This window comes from Peromyscus californicus, unplaced genomic scaffold (assembly GCF_007827085.1).
Source record: "Peromyscus californicus insignis strain IS unplaced genomic scaffold, ASM782708v3 Scaffold_13__1_contigs__length_99412109, whole genome shotgun sequence".
Lineage (NCBI taxonomy): Eukaryota > Metazoa > Chordata > Mammalia > Rodentia > Cricetidae > Peromyscus > Peromyscus californicus.
The window spans coordinates 1,631,808-1,655,433 of NW_026294424.1; the positions used below are offsets into that span (position 1 = coordinate 1,631,808).

General features: G+C 51.1%; 1 protein-coding gene across 8 annotated transcripts in view; it reads right to left on the minus strand.

The window, feature by feature from the left end:
* Jakmip1 (janus kinase and microtubule interacting protein 1) overlaps positions 1–23,626 on the minus strand; it is a 123,088-nt gene that overhangs the window by 41,269 nt on the left and 58,193 nt on the right. For all 8 annotated transcript variants that reach the window (XM_052736082.1, XM_052736077.1, XM_052736075.1 and 5 more), the window contains exons 2-5: positions 22,254–22,516; positions 15,726–16,220; positions 3,967–4,176; positions 2,988–3,107 (exon numbers count right to left, since the gene is read on the minus strand). In XM_052736082.1, coding sequence (XP_052592042.1) covers positions 2,988–3,107; positions 3,967–4,176; positions 15,726–16,220; positions 22,254–22,382 — 954 coding nt within the window. In that variant the 5' untranslated portion in view covers positions 22,383–22,516. The remainder of the gene's footprint in view (positions 1–2,987; positions 3,108–3,966; positions 4,177–15,725; positions 16,221–22,253; positions 22,517–23,626) is intronic.

Here is a 23,626-nt window from a genome sequence, read left to right on the forward strand (position 1 = left end):
CACCATTGTCCCCTCGGCACCGTGACCCCCGGTGGTCAATCCAGACACCTAGATTTCCTGGCCACTCTTCGGCAGATCACGGGACAACACCCTGCAGACCACAGCCCTGGGCAGAGCTGGGCCACAAACTCCAAGCAGACAGTCCCCACAAAAGTGGGGTGTCCTTCCAGGCTGTCATTTGTTCAGCCTCTGGGAACCCCTCTTGTGCCCCTTTGGCCATCTTCACCCAAGCGCTCCCAACATCTATGAGGCAAGAAAGCTTTGTGGTCAGATCCACCTTCTAAAACAATCCATGGGTCTAAGGTGTGGTGTGAGGACCAGACCAGTGAGGCAGAGACTGGTGAGAAGCCACAGGGGGGCGAAAGGGAGGAGGAGCAGAGTGCTGCTCCTTGTCCTTTTAAGCACAGGAAGTGGAAGGGCAGGGCCGCTCCCTGTCCAGCTGCACAACCATGCTCAAGATCTCAGCCCATTCCCTCATCTGTAAAACTGAAGCAAGAGCCGCATCTGCTTCAGACTCACAATCAGCACCTGGCTTCGCAAAGCTGTTTCAAGGGACCAAAATTAGAAGTCACTGAAATGTCTCCATGTCACCACCACACAAGTGGCTGCCATGCCACCAAGTCCTCACCATAAACCTGAACTAGCTCTGACCCTCTCAGATCTCTCGCTGAGCCCCCCAACTACCCAGGAGGGCCATGACCACCATGCTGCTCACCAGAACATGAGCAAAGAGGTGGCCCTGTGGTCACTGAGGCCACAGTCACAGTCCTAGAAGCAGGAATCCAGCACAGACACTGACCCGAGCACCCACCCTCAATCCCCGTGAATACTAAACACTCGGATGCTGTGTGTCAGGTACCAAAGGCATCACGTGACCCGTGAGCCACTTGTGGAGATCTACCCCTGCTCTCACCCCAAGAATGATGGCGACAGACCCTCAAAAGCAAAGACAGGCACGGGGCTTCTTAGCATCATTTACAGTAGCAAAGAAGCCAGGAGCAGCCTGAATGGCAGGCAGGCAGGCAAGCTGGCTCACAAGCCATGGCACAGCCACACCACGAGGTCCAAGCCAGCGAAGCCCACTCCTAATCCTCAGGGAAGGCTGCGCTGATGGATCTAAGTCACAAGGGCGTGCTGCAGAGCATTAACACAGAGGGGCGGGTGGGGGTGGGGAGAAAGAAAGAAAGGAAGGAAGGAAGGAAGGAAGGAAGGAAGGAAGGAAGGAAGAAAGAAAGAAAGAAAGAAAGAAAGAAAGAAAGAAAGAAAGAAAGAAAGAAAGAAAGAAAGAAAGAAAGATAGATCTCACTTTGCAAGTGCAAAATCAAACCAAACATCCTTTGGGGTGTGGATTTGTTTATGAACATGAAATGTGTAAACACCCAGATCAGGAATCAACACAGTGGAAGTCCTGACTACCTCATCATTTCTACTTGAAGCCTGTGTGTTTTGCTGCCCTCATCAGTAAATTACCATGTGGTCATGAGTGTTTATTTAGCTCGTGAATATTTAGGTAAGAAGTAGAAATGCCATCGGTGTACAGTCTGACTCTGGTCGTAGCCATCTGAGGCATGCCTCCAAGTATACCAGGAAGAAATTAATTTTGTTCCTGCTAAACCTGTGAAGATACATTTCCCTTCACAGCCAAGATCAGAATGAGCATCAAGATCATGAGGCTTTTGCCAAAAAGTCTATGTATTAACAATGAAAATTAGCTTAGCTGGGGCCAGCAAGATGGCTGAGCAGGTAAAGGTGCTTGCTGCCAAGTGTGACAACCTGAACCCATTCCCAAACCCACAGAGTCAAAGAAGAGAGCCAGGTCACCGGAGTTGTTCCCTGACCTCTACAAGGGTACTATGCACACACAAGAAAGAAAGAAGAAGAAAGAAAAAGAGAAAGAGAGAGAGAGAGAGAGAGAGAGAGAGAAAGAGGGTTAAAAATAAAATAAGTTTAGCTGTTTCTATAGCAGAATTAAGCATATTCATGCACATACTAGTTTTACTAAAGATTTATTTTAAACTAGAAGTCTGTTCATTTCACACACACATACACACACACACACACACACGAACACACACACACACACACACACACACACACACACAAACACACATACAGAGAGAGAGAGAGAGAGAGAGAGAGAGAGAGAGAGAGAGAGAGAGAGAGAGATCCAAGACAGAATCTCATATAGCTCAGGCTGGCCTCACAACTTGATACGAGCTGAAGGATAACCTTGAACTTCTGATCATCCTACCTCCACCTTTGGATGTGGGATTAAAGGCTGGAATTACACGTGGTTTATGGGGTGCTGGGGAAGGAACCCCGGGCTTCCTTCATGACAGGCAAATATTCTAGCAACTAAGCTAGCAGCATGCATGTTCATCACTTTCAAAAATAGAAATGTATCAACATTTGTGCCAAGTAAATAAAGAAAAAAATAGAATTATCCATAACCACACCACCTAAAAGAACAGCGTCCCGTGTCCAACACCACTACAAAGCCTGCCCTGTAAACCACTTCCATCCTGAAATCTACTGGCAAGGAGTTCCCCTGGCGGGGGCATCTGCTCCTCACGACTGCAGCATCAATCTGGAAAGCCCCCGCAGTTCTGTGCGGGAGGCTTTAGTGCTGAACGCCTGTGTCTGCTGCTGCTTTCTGTTGCTGTGAATATTACAGAAGCCTGCAGTGAGCACCCTCTCCTGAGCTCTCTCATTGACTTCCCCAACTGTTTTCTAAGGATGGATCCCTAAACAGACAACAAGCAGAGAGATTTCTTCAATGAGTGTGATATACCTCACACACATACAGAGAGAGACAGAGACAGACAGAGAGAGAGAGAGAGAGAGAGAGAGAGAGAGAGAGAGAGAGAGAGAGAGAGAGAGAGAAAGAGGAAAGTGAAGGGAACCAGGAGGCCCTCAGCATCCACTTTCTGCCCCTTGGCCTAGCTGTTTCCTTGTGGCCACAGAGGCCATGTGTCTTGGGCGATTACCAGTTCGTTCCTCTCATCTGCCAGCAGGGTGTTTCTGTCTTCCAGCTTCCGAATCACTGAATTCAGTTCAGCAATCTTTAGTTGAAAGCGTCTCACATCTCGCTCATCCATATGTTGATCCTAAAAATAAAAACTTTGAAGGAGCTCAAAAGATTCCATGGAGCCTCTGAAGACCCCGTGACAACAGATCGGGGACAGACCCATCTAGAGGACTGTGTGCTGAACAAGGAGACAGACAGACAGACAGACGCGCCTGTCCTCCTGGGACACTTCCACTCAACCTGCCTGAGACGTTAAAAACCTCAGTGGGATTCAAACCCCAGTCCAGGGAAGCGGAAGCTCTCACCTACCCTGCATGTCTTATAAAGACCCACCACATGTCACTGGTTTCCAGAACATGCTAGAACATTCCTCCACAGCAGGCTGTCTTGCTCAACTCTGAAACATCAGCATCTAATGCAACACTCAGCACACAGCATGATATCCGAAGAGGTAGAAGGGAAAGGAGGGAGGGAGGGAGGGAGGGAGGAAAGCTTCAGCCTCCTGTCTTTGCTAAGGGTCAGGTGGTTGCCCCCACACAGTCTTGCCTGGCACTGGCTGCTAGCCCCTGGGGAAACCCTACTGATCTCTGGATCTCTGACTTTGTCACTCTCTGGCTTGCCCAGGGCCCTCCTCCTTGCAGATCCCCAGCTGTGCACCCTGCTCCGAGACTTCCGTATCTTTTTTGAGACTCCAGCCATGGCAGGCTCAAACAGTCAGTTCTTCACCCACATCTTCCCGGTGCTGAGTACTGGGCCCAGCACACACCGAGGATCAGTAAAGGTGGGAAGGACCCAGGGAGGAAGGGAAGGGAGAAGGGAGTATGAGAGGGTAGGAAAGGCCAGAGAAGGGCCGGCAAGCTGAGTAGGACAGTAACCATCAGAGGAAGAATGTGGGTAGGTGGTCTTTTCTATGGCTAGCAGGGGATACCATCCCTCACCTGGCCACCCATGAGCTCCGCCATGTCACCAATGCCAGGGGGGAGCTCCCTCTTTGGGCTGCTGTGGTGGCGCTCAGCCTCCTTGACCTGGACCAGCTGCTCATCCAGAGCCTCCTTCTGTAGTAGCAGCCTCTGGGTCTGCCCAGTCTGCACGCCAAGCTCCTTCTCCAGGGCCAGGATCACCCGCTCCTTCCCTTTGATCTCGTCCATCTGGAAGAGAGAAAATGGGCCACCACATGTTGGCTCGGGGCCAAGGTGGCCTCATCCAGACTTTGGACCGATGCTGGGTCCACTGAACTGGGAATGGTCTGGACATGGGGCAGCGAGAGTCTGCAGCCCAGAACCTCGAATCTCACAAACACTGAAGACACAGAGCTCCAAGTCTGAGCATCTACAGAGTTATGGGCACTTCCCAGTACAACTCAGCCCTCCTCACATATCTCCACAATAAGGAAGTCCATCCTGCTACCTCTACAGATAAGCTTCTTCCAGAGGTGGCTGCTCCTGCCTCCCACTCATTCACCAACACTTTTCTGGATGGCTGTATCCTACATGCAACTGATGCAAACTTGTATGTCCCCAGTCCTAACTTCCCTCTGAACTCCAGAGTCACAGAACTAGCCACCTGAACCCTGCTTGGCCTCCAGTGGACCCCCTTTGCAGATGTGGGAAGCCCCCCATTTGGGTGCACAGGTATACTTACACCCAGCCAAATCCAGCTTTCCCTGGGACAGTATGTCAAACAGGAGGCAGAGCTTAGCATACCAGGCCAGACAGAGCAGGGAACGGCATTGACAGGTTTGCAGAGGAAACCCCAGGCCGTCCTTCAACTTACTCACATGAAGGCAATAGGGAAGTATCCCTGTGAGGACAAGGTCCTAACCTGAGTGTCGCCCAGAACCTTCATCTTCTCTGGGATCTCCCGGTGTGTTTTCTTTACAAAGAGAACTGTTGCACAACCAGGCGCCACAGAACCATAGGCAACCCCAGGAGCTTGGAGAGGTGGAAAGGACCTGTCTCGAGAGCCTTCAAGGCCACATGGTTCTGGTGACACCTTGAGTTTGGTGCTCTAGGACTCTGGAAATAAGAGCCATTGGTAAGCCCCTACCCCCACCCCAGAAGACTGAGAGAGCTTTAGAGCTTCCAAGTTAGATTGTTGGGAGCATCCGGTCAACCACAGAAAGAACTTGGATTCTTACCAGCAGGTCACCAACCTGTAGCCACTCTCTCGGCTCTACAAGGCATAGGTCTGTCTCATCTTCCCTTCAAAGTCCTATGAATAGACCTGATTCATCCATGACCACAAACCTGATCTCAGAGAGACAAGTGTGCCCATGCTCTGATTGGTGGCAGAACCCTGTTGGCTCCTCCCAGGCCTCCCCTCCTCTCCACACTGCAAGACTGGATCTTCTGGAAGGCAGCCTGTCCCCCACCCCCTCCCCCCACATTGCAAGGCAGTGGAAATCACAGTGGGGGCAGCAACCTACCTTCATCTTTAGAAACTCAGTGGGCTCTACTGCTCTGCAAAGTTCGGGAGGTTCAAAAGCAGAGGCAGAGGCCACTACTGCTACACTCACTCTCACTGTCAGCTTTGGCACTTGTAATGGGGTGAGCAATGCCCCCCAAATGCTATGCCAGCCTGCAAAGTCAGAGCATGCTTTACTTGGATACCAGACCTGTGCAGATACAATGATGGGCATGAAGACGATACCTACAGGTTAGGATGGGCCCCAAATCCAAGGACTGGTGTCTATAGGACAGGGTACAGGTGTGGGGAGACAGGAGGGGTGAAGGCAGAGACTGGAGGGAGTTGGCCACACTCCATGGAGCACCAAGGATGGGCAGCTACCACCAGATGCTGGAAGAGAAGGGGGCCTATAAGGAGCATAATTCTGATGTCTTGATTTTGGATTTCTAGACCCAAGATTAGTGATAGAATTGAGTCCTGCTGTTGTCAACTAAACCGTGAAGTTTGCAGCTAGGACTTCTCTGGAGCAGCCAAGCACTGTCCTCAAGGGCTGCACTCCCTGTATCCAGGAATCCAGGTACAGTCGAGGAAGTTCAAGCCAAAGGAGGAAGCAGATACACTTGCTTAGATGAAGATGCCACACCGTCCTCCAGCTTCCCTCCCCTGCCTGTAGGGACAAAGACATGATGGCTGGTGGGCCATGGACAAACAGCCATGGCACTAGCATTGAATTCCAGCATCTTCTAAGGGGACAGCTGGGAGACATTTGTGTCCCTCGCCACTGTAGAACCTCAGACAACCCTACCTGAGGACTCCCAGACTATTGTGAATGAGACAAACAATTCCCCCAGACCCCTGGGAATGTGGGGGATAACCTATCACACATGGCTAGACCAAATCCTAACTCAGCCAAGGAGCCAGGAACCAGGGCAGGGCAGCACAGCTCCACGATTCTCTTCTCAGTGCTGTTCCTAGACACTTCCTGAGTGTGTGAGGAGGTGTGAAGATGCATCGTTGTGACTGGTTTAATAAAAGCTGAAAGGCAAATAGCTAAGCAAGAGAGAATAGGCAGGACTTCCTGGGAGAGAGAGGAACTCAGAGATAGAATCTAGGTGCGTGAGAGACGCCAGCGAGACATGGAGGGAGTTGGGCATACAGAATGGAGGAGAGGTAAAAAGCCACGAGACAGACCATAGAAACAGGTTAATTTAAGAGCTGGTTGGGAACAAGCCTAGGATAAAGGCCAAGCTTTCATAATTAATAATGAGTCTCCGTGTCATTAACTGGGGACTGGAGGCTCAAAAAGAAAGTCAAACTACAGGGCCACTTTCACGGACAACAGATTGACGTGGGATGACAGCTGACATGTGTGTGTTGACTCCTCCCATGTGCTGTGTGTGAGAGTGTATGCAGAGAGTGGGGACTGGGGAGATGGCGTGTTTGGTCCTACAATGGAAACAGCCCCTCAGTTGCTGACTGCTGGCGCGTTACACTGAGCTGAAGCATTCTCCTTGACCCCATGAACTAGAGGAACAGACTTCACCGGTCTCCTACCAACTACAGCAACAGGAGCCTCTGGGTGTTTTGGCTCACTGAAGTCCCATGCTCTATGTGATTATCTAATTATAAATGAGACCAGGGGCTCAAAGATAGTAAAGAATGTCCCCAGGGTCACACAGGGAACCAGAGGGGAGTCTACATTCTCCCCCAGGGCAGACTTTCCCCACCACTCTGGGTGTGTGCTCAACCTGGTGCTCCAGGTCCCACCAGCTCAGGGAGGCTCCGCCTTCTCCTTCCCACTTCCTGGCTTGCCTGGACTTGTTCAGACCTGCTGCCCTTCACACTCTAAGACTGGTGGATTCCTGGGCCTGAGTGCAAGTGTCACCCTCTCTAATCCCCTCGAAGACAGGTTTTGAGGCCTAACCCCACTCCAGGCTGGCCCACCGGTTCAGCGAACAGACTAAATTTTACATTTTTGAGTTTCTGAAACAACCACCATGGTCTCATCAAAGCACATAATAGAATCCAAAACAGCTTTGTGTGCCCAGGGTCTGGAAGGCAGCAGTAAACCATAAAACCACAGCATCTTTGAGAGAGAAAGACTCAAAGCCCAAACTGTGAGACAGAGCACCTTGGGTGGCCTCGGTGACCTGGGGACCATTCCTGGTACCTAGAATCACCACGCCTAGAGGTCGCTAACCTTCTCACACTCCTGCTATCAGCAAGGCTCTTTTGAGGGAGGAGGGGGAGTCATGTAGCCCTGTCTGTCTGGAACTTTCTATATAGACCAGGCTGGCCTCGAACTCAGAGGTTCGCCTGTCTCTGCCTCCTGAGTGCTGGGATTAAAGGCAGACACCACCATGCCTAGCTTGTTTTGTTGTTTAGTATCAACAGATTTTTTTTAAGGACAGAGCTTCTAGGGGCTGGAGAGATGGCTTAGCAGTTAAGAGCACTGGTTACTCTTCCAGAGGACTGGGGTCTGAGGCCCAGCACACACATGGCAGCTCACAACCATCTGTAACTCCAGTTCCAGGAGATCGGACACCTCCTTCTGGCCTCCACGGATACTGCACGCATGCAGTGCACAGACATATGTGAAACACCCACATACATGAACTAAAAAACAAACAACAGAAAGAGCAGAGTGTCTCCTGCTGCTGGGAACGGACACACTTTGCACACAAGGAGGAATCGGAGGCCACGGGCGACTGACTGGCCAGCATCCAGAGGCGCCTGGGCCATGTTCCCACCTCCCCCCCTTCCTCTCACTACTGCTCTGCAATGAGCAGCCTGAGGGTTTACTCTCACCTTCTCGTGAGTTCGCTTCCAAGGGGCCCCTGTAAGTTGTCATTCACGCCACTGCTCTGACCCAGGAGGCAGGGGCGACCAAAGCAGACCCAGGAGAAAGAGCATCCTTCCAGGTGTCTACACATGCCCTTGGCCGGTGGTGAGCGGGAGCCCTGCAGTGGCAACTTACCATAGCCATCGGGGCACCGCTGGGCACAGGGCCTGGGGTCTCATGGGTAACAGGACTGGCCTGGCCCTGGATTCATAGAGCTTGTGTCCTAAACAGCAGATCGGCAACAGCAAAATAGCAATTGGGAAGTGGGCAAATATTTTAGGTGAAAAATACCACAGTGGCTGGGCGGCGGTGGTAGTGCACGCCTTTAATCCCGGCACTCGGGAGGCAGAGGCAGGCAGATCTCTGTGAGTTCGAGGCCAGCCTCGTCTACAGAGTGAGTTCCAGGACAGGCATCAAAACTACACAGAGAAACCCTGTCTGGAAAAAAAAAAGAAGGAAGAAAAAAGAAAAACCACCACAGTGAAGATGGGAAAGAGCCTGGGTGACTAGGTGGCTTGGGTCTGGTCTAGGTGGGGTGCTGAGACAATCAGCCCCACAGAGAAGACCCAGGGTATGAAGTCTCCCTCAGAGGGAGCCTGGCATGGGAGTTTCCCAGGGAGAAAAGAGCAGCAATGATAGGCCTGGGGATGAACACTCCTGACCAGAGGACATGGAAGAGCCAGTACAAAGTCCCTAAGGCCATTCATTAGGCGTCATGTATGCACCTGGTGGCCCTCTCACTGGGACAACAGGTAGGTGCCACAAGCATCAGTTGGTGTCGGCCCCTGCTGCTGCTGGCTGCTGTTCCTTGCCTCCTGAGACCTTCCAGGTGCTCAGCTAAGGGAGGGGGTCAGTGGGATGGTGACTCCCACGTGTTTGCTAGGGTGACCAGCCCAATCCAGCAGCACTCAACACCCTCCGAGCCTCTGCCCGGAGACCAAAGGTCACTGGGTTACATTTCCCAAAGCCATCCTGTCCCCCTAGTAACAGTGATACCAACTAAAGGTTAAGAGGGATCACATGGACAAGGGTAGCCCAGGCCCTACCTTTCTGTTTCCCACAGCCAGCAGTACAAAAAGCTACTCTGGTTTTTCTGAGCAGAGCATGTCAATATCTACATCTGCTTAACTAACTCACTGCTGGACTCTGGCCCCTGCAAACAAATGCCTATGTTTGGGGTGGGGGGACACCTGGACACCACCTTTGGGCTTCCTGGGGTGAGGACACGACTTCCCTTGACACCCCTTGATGTGACTCAACTCCGTAGAGCCAAGGGATGGAAGTCGGAGCATGAACGGCTTTACCTTTATCTTCTCCTCATCTTCCAGGCCAGAGGGAGACTGGCCTTGGGCAACCTGCAGGTTCAGGTTTTCTGTCAAGTGGGGTGCTGCAGTCCGAACAGGGACGAGAAGTTAAAAGCCGTCCTGGCTTTTACCAGACTGCGTACTCTCCAGCCTCGCTTTGCTGATGATGAAGGTAATCTGTTACTTCCTCCTCTGCCAACAAACACTTGATTGATTCTTGATTGGCTCAAAATCAGCACAGAAGGCAGCAGAGTGTTATATCTGCTCCTCAAAAATCCTGCTGTGTGTGCATTTCCTTACCGTTACCACTGAACTTCTTGCCGGAGGTCCAATGAATGCAGGAGGCCGCAAAGCTCCAGGTACTGCACTCAGTCTGCACGGGGCGGTGCAGTTGTACAGAGAGTGAGAGCCCTCGAAAGAAGGTCTTGCAGGGTGCATTTCTATACCGTCGGCTCTGATTTGATCCCAGTCACCCCAAAACATGCCAAGTGAGGACATGGCTCAGATATAAGCACTGTACCGGCTGGGACTGCCTTGGATATCTGTGAGTGGTGTACCCACCAGGGGCAACAAGAAAACATTATCAAACACCTAGGGGAGCTCTTTGGGCCCTTCTTCACAGCCCCACCCTGCTGGCAGCCTTTGGCAGCCTCCACTCACTTCATCCTCCAGTGCCACCATCCTCTGTTCCCTTCTCCCTCTTGGTCTTTCTTCAACCTCATCTTTGGGTTGGCTTTTTTTCTCCTGGCGCATGTCTGAGTCTACCCAAGTTCTAGTACACATCAGAAATGCATTCTTCTTCATTGCTGCGTAATATTCCTGTAACTGACGATACCATTGCTCACATTAGTGCTAATTCCCTATTTGCACGACACTTTTTCTTTGCCCTGTAGGAAGGTCTCCTTTAATAGGGTTGGCCCCTCTGTGCTCAACGTAACTGCTGATGTGATCTGTTTACCCTGCCATGTCTCAAATGCTGATGTGATCTGTTTACCCTGCCATCTCCCTTCGACTTGTCCCACCTGATCTTCTATGGCACTTCCTTCCTATCTTCCTCAAGCATAAACAGACATTCTAGTATGGCCACTTAGTTCTTGAATCAGCTTTCAGCTGAGCCCTCTTTCGTTGGTTGTTGTCTGTCCCGGATCCACTCAGTGTCACGCCTCAGGTGAGATGGGAGGATTTCCAGGAGTGCGAATCCATTAACGGCCCAGGTCTCACCCATCCCTGGGCCACACATTTTCCCCCCTGCACAGCACACACCGCAATGCTTTATGTAAGCAGTCCTTTGAGGTTTAAATTAAGGGCCACAGACCATCCTTAAGCACCTCTTCCTGGGCATTCGTCCCTTTTTGCCTGAACAGCTTTCTTGCCGGCTTAGCTTCCATTCCTTGGAAAGCATGCTGACCTCGCCCTCCCCTTTTCAAAGAGTGTCAGGGCTGGGGCTGGGATTCCCACACCGACAGGCTTGCTCTGTTTGCTTTGCTTCGCAACGCTCCCGTGTGTGAGATACAGAGTCTGACGATTTCCTGGGACCACTGGGTTTTTTAACTGAGCCACCCCAGAGGCTATAGGAATCATCTTCTCCTCTATAAATATGTCATAGTAGAAACAATTCCATAGAGACACCCCACCGTCCGAGTGTTGTGTATTAAAATGCCATCCTGTTCCCACTACACCACAGAGCTGGCCTGTTCCTAGGTCAAGTGATCATGTATTTACAGGGCTGTTTCTAGACCTGCCTTCATCCTCAGCCTCACTGTTTCAATTGCCGTGACCTGGTCATGAAGGGACTCTGGCCAGCTCGAGCATGGCGAACCTGGCTCTGGCAGGCCTCGCCCTTCTCTCCCATTCCTTCTGCTTTGCTATAAACAAACAAACAAGCAAATATTAGATTACATTCCTAAAGCTAGCCACCAAGGTCTATTTCCTTATTGGGCCACTTCCTCCTGAGGCCGACTACCAAGGTCCAGCTATCCAAGTATTGAAGTCCAGCAATCAAAGCCCCCTTTGGCTCACCTAATAAACATGCACAATTAAAATTAAACACCTCATCCTAACTCAGGGTTTCTCCCTTTGCCTACTTTTATAAACTGTCATTTGCCTGTGGGTCACATCTGTCTCCTCTCTATCCAGAAGCGGTCCTTTGTTCCTCCAGGGCAAATATCCCTATCCCTTTCCCTCATTCCCTTCCCCTTCTCCCTCATCCTCTATCTCCTGTCTTTGTCTCTCTCTCTCTCTCTCTCTCTCTCTCTCTCTCTCTCTCTCTCTCTCTTTCTCTCTCTCTCTCTCTCTCTTTTTGGTGAATTTTTTTAATTAAGAAAATTTTTTATTCATTTTACATACCAATCAAAGATCCCCCTCTTCCCTCCTCCAGCCCCTCCAGCCTCCCCCTCCCAGCCCATGTCCCCATTCCCTCGTAAGACGGTGAGGCCCATGGGGAGGTACATTTAGTAGAGACAGATCCAAGCCCCTCCTCCTGCCTCAAGGCTACACGAGGTGTCCCACCATAAACAGTGGGTTCCAAAAAGCCTGCTCATGCACCAGGGATGGATTCTGATTCTACTGTCTGGGGGCCCCTTCAGCATATGGAGCTACACAACTGTCTCACTATGCAGAGGGCCTAGTCCAGTCCCATGCAGGCTCCACAGCAGTTGATCTAAATTTCATGAGTCTGTCTTTGTTTCTTATCTCCTACCCTTTGTCTCTGAAGCAAATAAATCTCCTTTGTGCTGAGAACTTGGTCTTGGGGGTTCTGAGCCGATACTTTTCCTTTCGGTCATAAGGCATATGACACCTGCAAATTTTTCCTTCTTCAAGGTTGTAACTCCAAAAACTGGAAGTGTGACTTGGGGATGGAATACTTGTCTAGCATGCACAAAGCCCTAAGTTAACCCCCAACATCACACACACACACACACACACACACACACACACACACACACACACACTCCTGCCACTCCAAATCCTTTAAATGTTTAGATCTGACTTAGAATCTGCTTGCCAATGTCTGTTCTGCACAGTCCTACCCTTCAAACAGAAATGCCATCTTCACAATATCTACCGTGTCTACTCACAAACATCACAGCTGGGCTTCCCTGCTGACATCCCCACGTGGGAGAGGTAGGGACAGTCACCGAATCTCCCCTGAATAGCCAGCCACTCCTCCCAGTAGGGCACAAAATTCTGCCCTAATAGAACTTGGTTCGGGAGCTTCAGGGAGGAGCTACAACATACAGGCTTCGGGCGTGTTGAGAGGGGTTCCATCTGCACAGGCGTAGGGAACCCATCATTCACGCTGGGGGCAAACCCTCCTTCACAGCTGCATTACCGTTACCCACACCCTCACCACAACCCAAACCCATTGGTTTCCCTGGATGAACGCTGGGGAATCCAACTGATCTGTCATTTGGGAGCTTATGAGGACAGGGTAAGACAATGCTTAGTGTCATCATCGTCCGGCCCTCCAACCTCCCCACCCTACCCTACCCACCCCACCCACACACACACCAGAGGAAAATTCTCACAATAGCCTACGGAAAAAGTTAGCTTGGATTCTGGGCCACTTTCATTGACTTTATCAACATTCTCATCAATGGAAGCTGTTTACTTAGCGCTAACTCTTCTCAGCAGGGGTCTGGAGCCCGGCAGAACTCCCACACAGCTTTTCTCTGCTGCTTAAAAGTGTTCCCCTTTCCCGCTGTCCACTGCTTGTGCATAGAAACAAAAGGTATTTTGTATCTACTTAGTATCAGAGCTTGGACAAATGTGCTTGTTAGTTCTGAGAAGTCATGAGATTAATGTCCTTGTAGGAGTGGCTGAAGCCACCGTGTGCCTCCCTTTTGTCATTCTGTGCCATCCACTGTTTGAGGACATGGCTGTGCGGGTGCCATCTTCTTGGGAGCAGAGACTGGGCGCTTGCCAGACACAGAACTTGGTGGTACCTTGGCTTTCTCACTTCCAGAACCATCATTACCCAGTCTGTGCTACAAAACAGCCCAGGTCTCCTGCAGCATCATGGTAGCATTCCCATATAACTAGGTTCCCCTTCTTCCATAGTCTTCTGTCCACTGTCCCCCTGGCTAGTGCAAAGCTGAACAGAAGAGTTGGTAACAGTCACTTGTTGTGGTCTTGCTTGAACTTGAGTGGGAAGCCTCAGCTGGTTCACCATTACGACAAACATTGTTAGCAGATTTTCAAAAGAACAATTTATCAGATTAGAGCAATTCTATTTTAATTCAGATATGCTGAGTGTGTCGGGAAGATGAATATTAAAATGCTTGGAATGAATCGAGGAAAACGGCACGTGAGGTTTAATCCTTTCTTTCATTGCCAGATTAAGCCTGTGGTGGCCTCTAGGAGTTTGAGGCCAGCTTGGTCTACAGAGCAAGCTCCAGGCCAGCCAAGGCTATGCAGTGAGACCCTGTCTCAAAACACCAAAAATAAATAAATGAAGTATACTCTCTGGCTTTACATCAGGAAATACTACGTTGATCTTTACATTTGCATAAGTAACTCAACCTAGCCCAGGATTCTTAGCCTTCCATTATAGCCCTGGTCTTTGTTAATACTTAATTAGTATTCTTATAGCTACGTTCTTAAAAGATAACACCACCCCCCCAATTCTTCACACATCGTTGGCTTTGGATTATAGATTGTGCTGGCCTCATAAAGACTTTGAATACCTCTCTACTCCTCTATTTCCTGGATGTCTTTGCTACTGTGGGGGTTAATCTTTGTCAACTTGACAGGATTAAAATCACCTGGGAGACACACTTCTGAATGTTTCCAGAGGTTTAACTGAAGTAGGAAGCCCCCCACCCTAGTTTCTGGGGAATTCATCTCTCCCTGTTTCTGGGGAATGCAGTGTGTGCGAGCAGCTGCCCCCTGCTCCTGCCCCACGCCGTCCCCTCCAGGATGGGCTGCACCCTTAAACCGTGAGACTCAAATGAGCTCTTCCTTCCTGAGGGCCTTTTGTCAGGTTTCACAGCACCAAGGCAAGGAGCTGGTGCAACTAGGATTCATTTATTTCCTCCATAAACGTTCGGAAGCCTTTCCTGTGAGGGCACCGGGTCTAGGCTCTTCCACGTGGGGAAGCACCATGAGCTACAGGCTTAATTCTACCCTACGGTGTTGATCTTGCTGGGTAGCTGCCACTTCCTCTAAGCACATCTCAGCTGTCGGGTCCACACAGCCCAGGGCATCTGCAGGGTCAGCACTCGCTCTCCATGGCCCTCCCCCCACTTTTCCCGTCATCCATAGTGGGAGCATTGAATCAACTTACCAATTTTAACTATTTTTCTGAACTTGTTGGTTTCTTTATTGGTTTTTGTCTTCAGCAATTCTTATTCTTTATAATTTTCCTTGCTCGACTTTTTAGGGGTTAAATTTTAATATTTATTATTGTTATTGTAATCATCATTATCACTGTGTGTTCATATGATATGTGTATTTGAATATGGGAGTCCATGTGACTCGACATGTGTGGAGGGTCAGAGGAACACTTACAGGAGTCGGTTTTCTCCTCCCACCAAGGGTTCCTGAAGACTAAGGTCTTTAGGCTTGCAGAGCAAGCACTTCACCCAAGTCGGTTGTCTGTCTGTCTGTCCATTTTCCTTCCTGAGAAGGCAGCTCATCTCTTAACCCCTAGTGGCGTCAATGCCTGGGGAAGCCCATCCTTTACCCACCAGGACTTAGAACACAGGCCTAGGTAGTGACTGCTATCGGTTCAATGAGGTCTCCTCGCTCCCTCAGAGATGCCTGTCTTCTAAACTTAACAGCTCTCACCCCACCCCCATTTTAAAAATTCTTTTTTTTTTTTTTTTTTTGCACTTTACATTTCCCTGGGAAAGACCCAGACGTAAAGTCCACTCCCTGTCCGGATGAATGAAAGGGCTGAACTTCCAGCCTTGCCTCTGCAGCGCCTCTCTTACAGCACCCCAGTCCCCATCCACAAGCCCCACTACAGAGACCAGAAAACTGCTCCTCACAGTTTGCAGATCTGCCCAGAACCATACCACAGGAGAGACCTGCCATGCTAAGCCGACTCGCACCCCGGGGACAGCCAGGACTTTGTGGACACCCCAGTACCTCCTACCGTGCCTGGAGCACATAAACTGCTATGTGCCTGAGGGACGCCACGTACCAGTCTGCGGATGTCACGTTCGCACTCGCGTTTGATGCGGTGCACCTCATCCTGGTGCGCCTGGTACGCAGCGCGCAGGTCCGCGGCCTTGGCCTTGTCCGCCTGCATGCAGTTGCTGAGTGCCTCCTCCGCCTGTTTGCGCGCCGCCTTCAACTCCAGGATCTCCTGCTGCAGCCGCTGGCGCTCGCCATCAAAGGTCCTGCGAGCCTCCTCGCGCGCCTCGGCCAACAATGCAGTCTTGACTTTGTCCGCGGCGCCATCGCGCAGCACATTCAGCGTGGCCTGCAGCCGCTGCAGCTCGCCCTCCTTGATCTTGGCCGTCCGAGCTGCCTCCTGCTCGTGCTGCCGGATGAGCGCCTCGCGCAGCGCCTGCAGCTCCTTCGTCTTCTCCTCGTGCAGCTTAGCCTTGAGCTCGGAGATGTAGGCCGTGTGGCGCCGCTGCTCCTGCTCGCGCTCCAGCTTGGCCTCCTGAAGACGCTCCCGCAGCTTGCCCACCTGCAAGCAAGAACAGGAGCAGCAGGGGTTAGGGGTCAGAGCCCTCGGGGGTAAGTAAGTAGCCTCAGTCCCACACTTTTCCAGTCTCCACCCTCTAGCTCCCTCTGCAGGCCACACCCACAGCCCTGCCCTCCACCCCAAACCCCATCCAGGATCTTCCTTCCCAACGTGTTTTGTGATTTTCCCTGGAGAGCCGAACCTTGAAGACCTTTGAGTTCTAAACTGTACGAGGAAGGACAAGAAACTAGTGACCAACAGAACAGAAACCATCTCTCACCAAAGCCAGGAAGATTCTGAACAGTAAAGTGTTTCCAGTGTCCCCAGGCAGGGAACTTGAGTCACAGAGGACACAGCCGCCCAGGAGGGGCAGGGTGGAGACATAACAGCTGGGTTGGCTACTGCCATCCAGCTAAGGATGGAAGGTGGCCTCACCTTAAGCCATGCTAAAGAGATGGATGGAGTAATTAGTTTTTTTAATGAAACACGGTCCTTTTCCTTCCCAGAATTCCCACCCCTAGTGCAGAAGCTCATAGTTGGCAACCCTGTAGGGACGCCAGTCTGCCCACTTTCCTGAAATGTCTTGGGCTTTTCGACTCCCTCCCTCCCCACCATGTGGCTATTTGCTAGCTTGTGTCTGACCTCCTTACCAGTGTGGCTTTGCCCTTCTCTCCACCATTCTCCTGCTTCTGGCAGCAGATGAAGTTTACTGCTCGGCTGACGTAGGGGTTTTCTTTTAAAACAGCCCTGTGCTTCCATTGAGTCTGTTCTTAAATTCTTTATTAATAGACTAAGAATAAGACCCCACACACACACAGAGGGATCCTCTGTGTGTGTGTGTGTGTGTGTGTGTGTGTGTGTGTGTGTGTGTGTGTGTGTGTGTTGATTATCAGGGTTGAGCCTCTCTGGCCCCAGGACCTCTGCTCAGCCTGAGCATGCTGGCAAACTGCCTCTGGTGGACCAGACGTCAGAAGGAAACAGCAATGTTTTCCCCAGACCACGCGATTTACCAACAACTAGGGGGAATTAATTTTAGGTGAGTTTTATGGCATCATCTCGGTACCGGCACATCCATCCTTTAACAGCCAGGAAAGATGCAAAATGACAACTCCGAGGCAGATGCATGGGACCAGTGTCACCCAACATCACAGGCAACCACAGACACAGCACGTGATGCCAGCGTCACTGGTCACCTCCCCCCAGGACTAGAGCTGGAGTTCAGGCGAATTTAGTGCTAGAACATCAAGACTCCTATTATACAGTCCACAGATGCCTTAAGGACAACACACTCCACATGCAAAGAACACTGCCACTGAGTTAGGACTCCTGTCCCAGTCATGTCTGCCTCAGACAACTGTGTGATGCCAGGCTTCACAGACCCGGTTTAGAATCCTCTCAAAGATGGTGACTGTGACAGTATTTCCAAAGAGAATTAAATGAGGGGAGAAAGACAGCCCTGAATGTGGTGCCATCCCATAGGCTATGGACCAGGATAGAATAGAAGCGGGGCAGGAGAATGCCACCTGAGCATCATGTCTTTCTTTGCTTCCTGGCTGCCACATCAGGTTGCCACTCTGCTCAGCTACACCTTCCCTGCCATGATATACGAAATTCTCTAAAGCCATGAGGGTCAAATAATATTTTCCTCTCTTCAGTGGTTTCTGTCCAATGTTGTCATAATTGTAAAAAAAAAAAACTAACACATAAAACTGACAGAAGAAGCAGGGTCATTGCTGTGACTAAACCTGATTACGTAGTTCTTAGGTCTTGGACTGGTTTGTGGGAGGAATGTGGAAGAGTTTGGAAGGTGGGCTAGAGAAGCCCTAGGCTGCTGCAAGCAGAGCTCGGTGGGTGATTCCGGTGGGAGCTCGGGACAGAGCAGGCAGTGAAGAGTGCGCTCAGGAGACTTCAGACAGGAACAAGAACTGTGTTGGGCCCTGGCCTGCGGGTCATTCAAGATACACCCTGGCAATTTCTGGTTTTCTATGGAAATGGGGAGCAAGAATCAGAGAAAAATGTAAAAAGCAAGCTGTTTGGGAAGAAAAGGAGGCAGCTGAACTTTGTAGACAAGGAGGGTACGGTAGTTAGAGAGGGCTACCATTAATGAGAAATGGAGCACTTAGCATCGTGTAAAGAGGGAGTTTGTCAGACTCCACCAGTAATGGCCTCTGGGTTTTGAAATCTGAACTCATTTGAAAGACTTTCTTTCCCTGGAGAAGACCCAAGAGCTGGGGAACCTGCTCACACACAGCTGTGAAGGGAAGTGCTTTCCTAGGCTCAGCTGTCCAGGCACTGACTGAGGGACTACGGCAGCCATGGCTCCAAGTCTGCTCTTAACTAGATGCTGACCTAGGCATTGTCCATTGGCGTTGGTCTTACAGGCATGTAGAATACAAGAGTTATAGGGTCATGGTAGGTGTCTACCCAGATTTGTAAGAGAAGTCTGAGAAGCCAGGCAACGTGTGGTAGATGAGTGTCCCTTCAAGAAACCACTATGCCAGCAATGTGTGATGCTTGAGGGTGAAGCCTGAGCCACAATACAGATATCAGGATGTTGAAGATTGCCAGGAATGGAGGACATCTGCTGAGAAAAGCTGCAGACAACAAGGGAGGCCACCCCAGGACACATCTCTCAGGGCTACGGATGACAGGGGGGATGGGGAGGCTTGCCCAAGGTCCTCAGAGCTCATACCATGACACCAAGTGCTAGACATGGAGTTACAGGATTTCATGTTTGCCCTTCAGAGGTTCAGTCTGTTTTGCTTTGTTCCCACAGCTCCTTTCATGGCCCTGGTCCATTATGTTTTGGAAACATGTAAGTTTGTTTTATTTTTTACAAGGTTTCATAGCTAAGAGATTGCCTCAAGTCTCAGCAGAGACTTTGAACCTTGAACAATGTTGAAAGTGTTATGATTCTGGGGACTCGTGGACATAGACTGCATTTCGCATTCTGAGATGGACATAAATAAACCTTTTGGGGTCCAGGGTAGAATGTTATGGTTTAAAGAGAGGTGTCTGGGTGTCAAGTTGACAAAGGGTAGGCTTCACCATCAACTTAACTGGAATTAGGATAAGGATTCTGGAAGGTGCCAGTACTGGTGTCTCTGGAGAGGATTCCCTAAGGGAGAAAGACCCACCCAGCAGCTGGGGGCACACTCCTGGGGGCTGGGGGCACCCTCCTATGGGCTGGGGGCACCCTCCTATAGGCTGGGGGCCCAGAAGGAGTAAGAGGGAAAGGGAGAACTCCAGCCAGGCTCTGGCAAGCCTCCTTTTTCTGCTTCCCTGACAGGAACTGTCGGCTCTGCTCTGCCACACCTCCCCTGCCATGAGGGATGGGTCCTCTGAAAAGGTGGGTCAGAAAAAACCTGCCCTCCATAAAGCTACCCAACCCTAGGCTGTTTCTGTCAGAATCTTTGTTGTCCCAGCAGTGAGAAGAGTAACTAACACAAGGAGCTTCAGCCCCAGGGCTTTGTGAACTCTAGAGGACCTGGCTCACCCTGCAGCTGTCTCATTGGAGGAAGGCACTTCCTTCACACAAGAACGCTTGTTACTGATGCAGTGAAAAGCCTATAATTGGACCTTGGTAGACCTGGAGGTTGTGCTGTGATTGGTAGAAATTATTAATACCATATTTGCATGCCACTGCCTGCCATGCCCCCTCCAGGACACAACCAGGCTGTACCTTCCACTTTCTGACCCAGCAGGACACACCCTCCTGTACTGCCCCCTGGTGTTCTAAGAGGTTCTCCTGAGAAGTCTGGTCTGCCTCGCACTTCACCACAGGTAGGGCAGGCTGAGCTGGTAAGGGCGGCCGCAGAAGTGGTGGCAGCTGCTGCCTGGGTGGTGTCAAAGGCAGCACCAGAATCAAGAAGCCAGCAGAGTCACAGAGAGTGACCGTCAGGGCAAAGACTGTAGGGAGCAGAGGCAGGAGACAGCTCGAGACAGTGGAAGCCCAGAGAAGCAGGAGAGTCAAGACAGCAGAAGGTGACAGGCTTCAGGAGCCAAAGGCCAGAGACTGCAGTTCCTAGCTGCTGGCAGAGTTCCGGGAACTGTCCAGCCCAAAGAGCTAAGGGTCCCAACATCCAAGGCCTGGGATCTGTGACAGCAGCTACTGTAAGATTCCAGAATCGTGACACTCAAGGTCTGGGAGCAAGACTCGCACCCCACCAAGGCCATCCGGCCCCTTGAGGGTAGGGTCAGTGTCTGACTCAGGGTGGATATCATAGACTGGTTGCTATGAGATCTAAGAAATCACCAGCAAGCTACAGCCAGAACCTGCATGGCTTCTCCTCTACTACCCCTGCTCCCCACATGACCTCAGACTTGGGGCCTTTTCAGGCTTAGAGTTCTACCCTGCCAGCCAGATGTCCATCTCACCCTGTCCCCAACTGGCATTGAGGTTGTTCACAGGGGATGTTGAACACTTGAGCTGTGTGAATCTATTTGCTTCCTCTCCAGCCAGCAAAATCCTTGGGGCCAGCTCTAAGGTGGTCTCCAGAAGCCTTCACAGGCCCAGCTTGCCCTGCATGTGCTGAGACATCTGATGTGCCAAGCACCACGGCACCTCTAGCTCCTGCATGTCTCTACACCACCAGTTGAGGGAAGGGGCTGCTTCCAAACCACCTCATGGCAAATGCATGTCACCCAGCTCACAACAGGCACGTGCAGGTCCCTCATTGGGTGACTGGTGGAACGAACACTTGCCCCACATTCTTCTTCACCCTGAAGCCTTTAATGCTTGCCCTCTGCTAAGGACACCATTAACATGCTCTGGCTGGTTAGTGTGATATCATGTTCCATGCTGCCTAAATGATAGTGGGAACTCCACATTTGTGCTTTTCATGGGTAGTCTGGGGAATGCTCTACTGAGTTCCCTGAGAACAGAACTTGTCCCAGTGACCAGACAGGCAAAGTCCTATGGGGACTACAGGGGGAGGCATGGAGGAGACTGCAGTCAGGACATGGCTAGGTGGAGATTCCCAAGTCCCAGAGCTAAGAGGCAGCCTGGTGATAGGAGATTCCCAAGGGCCTGTAATCCACACTGTAGCACCTGCTAGACCAGAACCTGGTTTGGGGGCTCAGTAATGTCTCCCAGAACAGATAAGCTGAAGTTCTAAATACTGGGGTGTTACTATAGCATTAGATTGGTGACAGGACCTATAATAAGGAGATTAGTATAAACGGAGGACATTATATCAGGTCCAAATCCCATCTGTGATGGTTAGTGTTAGCTGCCAACCTGGCAGATGTTAGAGTCATGTGAAGATGGGCCTCTGGGCATGTCTGGGAGGGATTATCTTAATTACTTTAATTGATATGGGAAGACCCTTCTGCAGTGGGGAGCACCCTGGGCAGGGTGTCCAGGACTGCATAAAAGTGGAGGAAGCAAGCTGGACACTGGCCCATACTAACTGCTCTGTTTCCGATTGTGAAGGTGACGTGACCAGCTCCCCAAGGATCCATCGTGCAGCTGTGACTTCCCTGCCATGAGGGACCTCAGACCCTCCCATGTCACAACCACAGCCACAGCAAAGGCTACGGCAGCGGGGCTTTCCCCTGTAGCTGTTAGAGCAGACATTTAGGACAGCCTTGAACTCGTACATCACCTGCAAGCTCAGAACAAGGGTTGGGAGACTTTAAGTCACTCAGCAGTGACTTAAGTCAGTGACATCACCAAGATCGGGAAGCCAGTCTGGCTGAACGGAGGAGGGAGGCCACCGAGTCTGTGACTCGGAAAGCTGGAGTCTCCCAACAGGCAGGCTCTTCCCAGAGGACTTGCTATAACCCCTACTGTGACCACCACCACCCCATCTTGCAGGAAAGGGAAGTTAGAACATAAAGAATCTTGCAGCCCCATCAAGTCACAGGCAGCATGTGGTTTTAAAAAAAAAAATGCTACCAGTTTGTACAACTGCCTCCTGTTCTCCAGAGGGGCAGCCGAGGTTCCGAGACCCACTAATACACGCTTCACAGCCCAGTGCTCACAGTCCAGTGCTCACAGCCCAATCTGGGATGGCACCAGAGGCCCCGCCCCACCTTGCTCTTCTCCTGCTGGAACTCTATCTGGATGTTGGTTAGCTTGGCCCGCAGCTCTTCATTGGCCATCTGCACAGAGTCCGTCTCCGCCTCGGGCTTCTCACCCTTGCTGCGTCCCTTTTTAGACATGTTTCCTCTTGGGGTGAGACGCTGAGGTCCTGAGGTTCACGCCCGCCCACCAGCGAGCACAGCCGCCAGCTCCGCTGTGCTAACCAGTCGCGCAGGGCTCCGCTTGTCCTCTGGGAACACCATCACTTGCGATTCTGCAAGGGGAGAAGAGAGGCCGAGTAAACACACAGTAAGTGTCCCCCTAGCCTGGGCACCCCAGGACTAAACACTTGCCTCACCCTCAGAAGGCCTACCCCTCACAAGTCTGGCCTATCATTAACTCCACTGAAACTACCTCAGAATCACCTGGAAGATGTTCTGGGCAGAGTCTCACCATCCTTGAGGCCTGAACAGCATCTCCAATCAACTCGCAAACGATGCCCCCAGAGGGCCACACTGTACAGCCTTGCTCCAGTCCTGGCCTCTTGAGAATGCAGGACCTCACCTGTGCACCTGTGAACCACAGCATGCTAACCCCCATGCAGCCCATGGGTGCTATTTCCAAAGGCATCCCAGGGTCTCACCCCAGAGCCTGAAGCACACGGCAGAGGACAAGAGGCAGGAGGCAATGTGCACTGCACCCCCACAGGCCGGTAACTCTGGAGCAAGGGCAGCGCCACACTTTGAGATGGATGGCTCAGCCTCATAGCTAATCGTCCCTCCTATACAGAGTCAATTCTGTCATCCTTGTTACAGGTGAGGAAACTGAGGCACACGCCAGCCAAGTGCTAGGTAACACAGTTCATAATGGGAATTGGTACTGACCTGATCATCCTGCTATGTCCAAAAGCAACATAGGACAAGCAAGTGAGGTCTCTGAATGGGCAGACTCTGGGACATCAGGCCTCGCCACCAAGGGCCCAGTCCAACCACCCCCACCCTGCTGTCCTCAAAACAAGAGACGCTCCAGTCAGGGCAAGACCATTACCTGCCACCTGGACACATTACTGAAGTGATGCCCAATGGAAATGGGGATGATATGTTAGAGGGAAGGATACAGGAAGGAAGAAAGGAAGGAAGGAAGGAAGGAGGGAGGGAGGGAGGGAGGGAGGGAGGGAAGGAAGGAAGGAAGGAAGGAAGGAAGGAAGGAAGGAAGGAAGGAAGATGTAGGGAGAAATGAATGAAATTTATAGTTTCTGGTCCAACCCATAAGAAACTTGGAATCCAGAGACAGTTAAACAAAATGAAAATAAGAAAATTTCTTAGATCCATCAGAGAACTGAGGTCCTAGGGCAAAGTGATGTCCCACAGAGAGCCCGAAGCAG